This window comes from Odontesthes bonariensis, chromosome 7, assembly GCF_027942865.1.
Source record: "Odontesthes bonariensis isolate fOdoBon6 chromosome 7, fOdoBon6.hap1, whole genome shotgun sequence".
Lineage (NCBI taxonomy): Eukaryota > Metazoa > Chordata > Actinopteri > Atheriniformes > Atherinopsidae > Odontesthes > Odontesthes bonariensis.
Genome location: NC_134512.1, coordinates 20,308,523 through 20,315,643, shown reverse-complemented (window position 1 = coordinate 20,315,643; position 7,121 = coordinate 20,308,523). Strand labels below are relative to the sequence as shown.

The window sequence follows — 7,121 nt, the reverse complement described above, 5'->3', positions numbered from 1 at the left end:
ACTCTAGTGGTTTCTTCCTATTTCATAAATACAAATCATGTTGCAACATTATTAGGACAAACAAAGTTAAACGTTGAGTAGTTAGTTGCACAATCTCTCTATATAAATGTATATTTTATTTATCAAATCACGTGGCTTTACATGTACAATTATGATTATACATCACGGTTATTTTTTTATTTTATTTCTTTGCCGTTGTTGTCGTACGCACAGCTATAGCTATAGCTCTGCGTACATGTATGACGTGTCGACGTCATCTCCTGCGGCGCGCACGTTTCTGCATTTCGATGGATATCGGGAGCTTGGAGCTGTTGAACTTGGAACAGTTGAGGTAAGAAGACAAGTTTTGTTGAAAAGTCAGCGACAAAGCAAATGCAACGATGCTGAGTTATAGATTTGCTCATGATTTGCCCATGAAACATCAACTAGTAGCTATCTGTAGTTAAATACAATAACCTAAAACAGCTAACGTTAGTTTGCATCGCTAAACTAGCCCTTTAACTAGCCAAGTGCTCGCGTTAGCAAGCTAACCCTGTATTTTTCCATCCCTTCACGTAGAGATTGAGGTTTTCCGTGTGTGAGGATGAGTACGCAAGAAGAACGCGATATGTTGGAAAGCTTGGATGAACTGGTTCAGCAGCAGGAGTTTGACGACCTCCTTGGGGGGGTTGAGGCAGGGGCCGCAGCAGCACCTCAACGACCGCTGAATGTGCGGTGGACGCAGAGAGACGCAGACGGAAACACGATTTCCAAGAGGCCAAGTGCGACGCGGAAGCAATCCAGTCATGGTTAGCGTTTTATATTCTAGATATTTTAAATGGTTTCAGTCCTGAATGTCAGCGTAGACCGTTTAGACCAATTCAGTTCTGTCAAGTCCACATGATCTCTACGGGTTTGGTTTTTAACTGATCACAGCAATATCACTTGTCTATAACCAACATTTTGAATTCATTATCAAAATTTTAAGCTAAATGATACCAGGTTAGATCAATGTGCCATTGCTGATAGATCTAAAATCCTGAAAAAAAGAAACGCATGATTTGGCTCACATGAATTATTTTTCCAAAAGAACCCCACCCAAAAATTGTACTGTTAGGTTCTCTATTTATCAACTAATAGTGTAATATAGAGAGTATACATTTAGATTGTGTACAGGTACATTGAAAACAAATATAAGTGTTAGACAAATATGCTGCTTTAAGAGATGTTTGTTTTCTGCATTACAGTTGAACGCCGTCGTAAGACTGGTCTTATTTCGCACCCTAATCCAGAGGTGACCTTTGGTCCAGAGACTGCTTCAGTCTCGGCTGGTATGTATAGCATTACATATGTTCTGTGCATAATGTCTTATATTAATATATATTATATGCAAACTTAACTCTTGAACAAAACAAATTCTCCAAAACAAGCTTTATGAGAACGTATCCTGCTGTTGTTATATATCTGTCATATAATAATCTATTATTGTTATCTGTGTAACAATGAGGTCCATGTTTTTTGCTAGTTGTATGTATATGATCCAAAAACAACCTTTGCCCACTGATACCATGTATTTTCTTGCAATAGAATGTCTTCTGCAAGATCTGCAACACTCCCTGAGCTGTTCTGATGAAGAGCTTACTGAAGTAGCAGCAGACCAAAGGGCTCCTCTCGCTTCTCAGGATTGGAGCATTCGCAATGCTCTCTTTTCTGAGAGATGGAGGGAAAAAAGACCATCTCTTCTTAATAGCATGCTGGCCAAGGAGAATGTGGCAACAAATATCTGCAGTCAATGTGGGAACAACTGCGTGGCTATTAGATGCAGAGATTGCCTCCCTAGTCCCTTTCTCTGCGCTGAATGTGACATCAGCAGACACAGTAAGGCCTCAGTCCTTCACAACAGAGAGGCCATGTGTGCTGGCTTCTTCCAGCCATTGCCTCCAACCACTTGTGTTGTTGAGAAGGCTCTTACAAACTGTGGTAAGTTCCATACTGCTTTTTCTGAGTGAGTTTGTGTCAGTAATTATGAATTAGTCTAACCTATGTGTAATGTCTTTCAGTCCGATTTTTACCTATTGAGATGCCTGTCATCATCTGTGGCTGTCCCCCAGAAGCACTGAGGGTGATCCAAGGGAAGGGAGTTGCTTTGGTCACAATAAATGGTAATGCAAAAGATTTTGTTTGTCCAGTTTAAATATTTATTTTGGTTGTACTCATTTTATTCCTAATTATGTATTTACTTTTGTATTGCAACTGTTGCACAGCAGTTTCCCTTGGGATAATTAAAACTTCTTGAATCTTGAATAAAACTCTGTACCTTTATACAATAACTCCCACAAAAACTTAATGTCTCAAAAATGAGCACATTATGGTTTTACAAATAACTTAGACATGATAGTACCCATCAAGTCAGCAGGCTTTACTGAATCACTTGGAAATACAGTATATGTCACATGCTGCATAACATTCCAAGCATGGCAACTTTAACATTACAGTGATGTAAATGTTATTTTGTAGGACGGTATGATCTCAACATGCCTGAGCTGACCTGTGAGGGATGCCAGGCACGTTGGACTGCAGGACTGGATGACCTCGTAAACAGTGGATACTGGCCTGCCACCCTTCACTTTTCAACAATTTATGAGACAGACCTGTTTTATACATTTGAGGACATGAAGATGGCATCGCCAGGGATGTCCTTTCAGGCCTACTTAAGAATGCTTGAGAAGCGGACTGTTCGCTTTGGCCGCGTCAGTATTTCTTTCTTCATTCTACAAGATCATAAATATGCTGGTGTTTTGAAATGGAAAGGTCTTTGTTTTAAAATGTGTTATGTGCTTTTTCCTTTTAACATAGACTGGTAAGATCTCGTCAGACAGCTTCCAAAAAAGCTTTTTTGAATGGGCTGCTGTACAATATGAGGTCGACTCCACCTGCAAGGAGGAGAAATTCATCTGTCCTGCTTGTACCCCAGCAATGCTTGCTGTCTCGGTGGATGGAAACCGCAAGCATTACCGCTTCAAAAGTACAGCAAGGTATACAATAATGAACACACCCACACTGTTTAAATGGCAAAATAGTCAGTTATGTTTTGTACAAGTAACCTTTTACTATATGACATGTTAAAAGTATAGTTTAGGTGTTTTGAAGTGGGGTTGTATGAGGTACTCATCCATGGCCAGTCTGTTACCTACAGCAGACAGTGGTCAGCCCATCCCCTGCTTGTAGTTTGGAGAAGCAGACAAATGTGTTTTAGCCACATATAAAAGGCCCACCTGGGAAAAAAACAGCATCCAGTATTTAAGTGTATGCTATATCAAGTATATTCCAACCACTTTACCTTGCTATCAGATCTGCAGCATTATGCGTTGTGCGTGGCACAGTTAAGGTTAGATGAAGGAATATGCAAGTTCTACGTTTGAGGCTATGTAGTGCCGAGGAAAAGGGCTGTTTGAACACTGTGTACTGTAGGCCAAACACTGACTATAGATAAGTACCTCACCACCTATCCCTTTTGAAACGTTGAAGTCTTTTTATTTCTTTTTTTTTTTTAGATCTCAGGAGCCAGCCATCTTTGAAGGTGTCTTCATTGCGAAGGATGAAGATGTGACCAAATTTGTGGATCACATCCACAGCAAATCTAAACATGTAAGAGCAGACATGCATTTCTATCTGAATATTATAATAACAATATAATTTGTAGTCTCTCAGTACTCTCATATATTGTGATAACTACCTGTGTACCTAATCTGTTCCTTGTCTCCTTGTCTCCAAATGTATAATTGTTCCCTGTAATTTCTATTGATGAGATTATTTGTCAATTATGATTTTCTGCGATGTAGGTCACTGGACGGAGCAGTTGTGGTGGGGAGTGGTCGGCTGCCAGAGAGACCTCCCAAAGATCAAGCAGCAAGGTGGATGAGGAGGGACTGGAGCTGGCAGTGTGCAGGCACGGGGTCTTGCTGGCTGCCCTTAATATGTTCAGGGGTGAAATATTTGCATACCCAATGTTTTTGCAGCAGCTGCTGGCACCCAGGCATGACATCACCTTTTTTTGTATGGATGTTGTGTGCAAGTATTGGCCATACTTACAAAGAGTAAGCACCAACTGTCCTGAGCTCCAGCCCCTTCAGAAAATGAGACCCTTCCTGTCAGTTGTACATGCCAAAGCACATGACTTCAAATGTGAGGTTGGTATAATACATACATACATACATACATGTATTGTAATGTTATCAAATGACTTCTGTTTATCTGTCTGTATATCTGTTTGTTTGTAAGCAATATTACTCGTAAGGTTTACAACTAATTTACACAATACTTACCCTCCCCCATGGACCAGGAAGGAGCATATTAGATATTGTGACAGTTTCCATTTTGATTAGGCTTTAATTTAATTAGAAATGACTGTTGGGCATTGCTTGAATTGTATTTGCTGTACTAAATATCTTTGATGCTTATGTTTGTGTCCCGCTGTCCAGGTGAAATGGAGTGGTGCAAATCAAGAAGGTGCTGGTAAAACACTGGGGGAGGAAGTAGAGCAGTGTAATGCTTTCCTCTCCAGGATAGCAGTCACCACAAAGCATATGTCAAAAGCAGGTGTGATATAATTGTACCTCTGTATATAGAATTAAAGACATTCATATTATCACAAGTGAATTTTTACAGAACTTATCTTTGTGTACCTGCAGGACGCAATGACATGCTGACACTTCTGGCCATAAGATGGAACCAGCAGAAATGTCAAAACCTGGCTACTGCACTTTCTCAGAGATACCACAAGGTAAACGGAAACAATATTATTTCCCAGCAATGGCCCAGTGTAGATAAATGAAATGCACATGGGCTTGCCACACATGTTATATTTGCATGACTTGAGTGGCATTCATGCACTGTACATGTTGTAATGACCTTTAGGCTATTGTCATGATTTTGCTTGTCATTTTAGACTTCTAAAGCTCTAAATATCCAGATGGGGGACCTGGAAACCCTGAAAGCCCAGCATCAACTGGATGAACAAACTGTGGAAGAATTTGTGCAAGAAGTGAAAGAATGGGCAGATGGCAAGAAAGTGAAACATTATCTGACATGGAAAAACATTTGTGTTGTTTGTGAAGTTGACACTGACTGCAATCACTTTTTTTCCAGGAGAAACTGAGCATCAAGGCACACCAGAAGCTTTGTGCAAGAAGATTGAGGCCCTCACAACCAGCATCAAGATGAGAACTCAACTCCTATACCGGAAAAATGGTATGTTAACATTTTAGACCTTTTCAGATTACAATCTGAAATGTCTCCATACTTACTTTACAATAACAATGTTTATACAGTTCTATAAAGTAGTGTTTCATGTATTGGACCCCCACCTTTGTATTCAAATGAGTTATTTCTCTGGTTTCCAGACAGCAACAAAGGTCGAAATAGGATTCGCCGAAAAATAAGACAGCAGAAGACCACTTTGAAGGCCATGGTCACAGAGTACAACAGTCTTGTTCCAGCCAAGCAAGCGGTGTCCATGGACATTATTCTTGACACAGAACATCCCTGGCCTTGGCAAATTACACAGAGTGGTATGCATTTCATGTACTGTGCGTATTCTTCAGTGATGGAGGATCATATCCTGTACTTAAAACTATATACAAAGTAAAAATACTAATACTACACAGTAAAAATATACTCCGATTACTGATATGAGTTAAATGTTACTTCAGTAAAAGTATAATCAGTAAAGTAAACTTAAAAGTATTAAAAGTTGAAGTTCAATAATTGAAATTAAGTAAAATAAAGGAGCATAAAGAGAGAAGTACCACTTCAAATTTATACTTACTATATGTACGGTACTTCAGTGAATACACATTTCATCACTAGTATTCTTATATTTAGGTGTTCCAGTGGACATACATGCATACCGACATAGTATGCATATGTATGATAGAAATTATCTCTAAGGCCACATGCTATTTACAGTGGTCTGAACTTTTCATATCAATGCATTACAGGCTCTGCTGATTTCAGCACAAAGAAGGACGTCTTCGACAGGGTCATGGGTGTTCGAAGGCTTCAAGAGGAGAAGAAGATCCTTGTCAAAGAAATGAAGCAGCACTGGGAGTCCCTCAAAGCCCATGCCAGGGTCTTGTCTGAGTTGTCTCATCATCAGAGCGAAGACACCATGCAAAGTAAATACAGCCGTGTACTTGAATTTTTGTATCTCCTATGATTCATCAAGTTATGTTTATATTTTGAAAGACTTTGTTGTTTGTCTGGATAGTGACCCTTTTTATCCCTTCTTAAGGACTTCTAACAGAGAACGCAAAGAAGGGTCGCACCTCCCTCATCCGCAGGAGGCAGTGGGAGATGAGAGAACTGCAGCGGCATACAAGAAAACACTACCTGCATGTGCTGTCATCAGCAGCTGACAGAATGGACACAGATGAGAGTTCAGATGAGTTTGAAATTAGCTCTGAAGATTCAGAATCGGATGTGGATGTAGTGGAATAAATTGTAGTGCTATTGGCCTCATGCTCTAAATGCACCTGTACTATAAATATGACTGAATGTTTGACAGTATCCATAAAAATAACTTGTGTGTTCATTGTCAGGTTTAAGTTGGAGATGACAGTTTTTCTTGTTTGTATTTAGTTGCTTTTTGTTTTTGCGATGTTTCATAAAGTTTGATTGTTGTTCTGGGTTGTGGGAAGTTCCTGTTTAATGTTGTATTTACACCTTTACTACACAAATCACTGTCCTGTACAGTCTTATCTTTGATGTTCTTTCTTAGGGGTTTTGTTTCCAGTTGATCTTTATTGTTTAATTGTGAAATTAAAAAAAGCACAGTGGAGCTACTTTTGTGATTGTGTCTATGAATGTTACTGCTATTTTAGGTTGGACTTAGTTTTTATTAAGTGCATATTTGAGCAATTCCCACATGTTTTCAGAGTACATTAATTCAGTATATGGCAAGAGGAGAGATTCAGAGGACGTACATAGGATTTTCATTATATTAACAGTGTTTTGATGTAATTATATATTACAACATCTAACTGGACAAGGGTTGATTGTGTTAGCAAACCACATTTCATCATCATATATCAACTCTTTCATCACATCTATTAATCAGCCTGACTTTTTCCATTAAAGCAGAC

The 7,121-nt window shown here is 39.2% G+C and overlaps 1 protein-coding gene across 1 annotated transcript; it reads left to right on the top strand.

Moving 5' to 3' along the window:
• The first annotated feature begins 269 nt into the window (after positions 1–269).
• On the top strand, positions 270–6,851 carry LOC142384691 (uncharacterized). The gene is made up of 16 exons (XM_075470993.1): positions 270–331; positions 559–788; positions 1,227–1,310; positions 1,567–1,959; positions 2,040–2,141; positions 2,497–2,729; positions 2,836–3,014; positions 3,534–3,627; positions 3,822–4,169; positions 4,461–4,578; positions 4,671–4,762; positions 4,928–5,042; positions 5,128–5,229; positions 5,382–5,549; positions 5,979–6,155; positions 6,272–6,851. Exons 2-16 carry the CDS (start codon positions 584–586, stop codon positions 6,475–6,477), a joined length of 2,616 nt encoding a protein of 871 aa, XP_075327108.1. The 5' UTR covers positions 270–331; positions 559–583; the 3' UTR covers positions 6,478–6,851.
• The last annotated feature ends 270 nt before the right edge of the window (positions 6,852–7,121 follow it).

Coding starts and splice junctions, on each gene's coding strand:
- LOC142384691 (XM_075470993.1), top strand. CDS start 584: ATGAGTACGCAAGAAGAACGCGATATGTTGGAAAGCTTGGATGAACTG. Junction 789..1,226: donor GCGGAAGCAATCCAGTCATG/GTTAGCGTTTTA, acceptor TCTGCATTACAG/TTGAACGCCGTCGTAAGACT. Junction 3,628..3,821: donor TCCACAGCAAATCTAAACAT/GTAAGAGCAGAC, acceptor TCTGCGATGTAG/GTCACTGGACGGAGCAGTTG.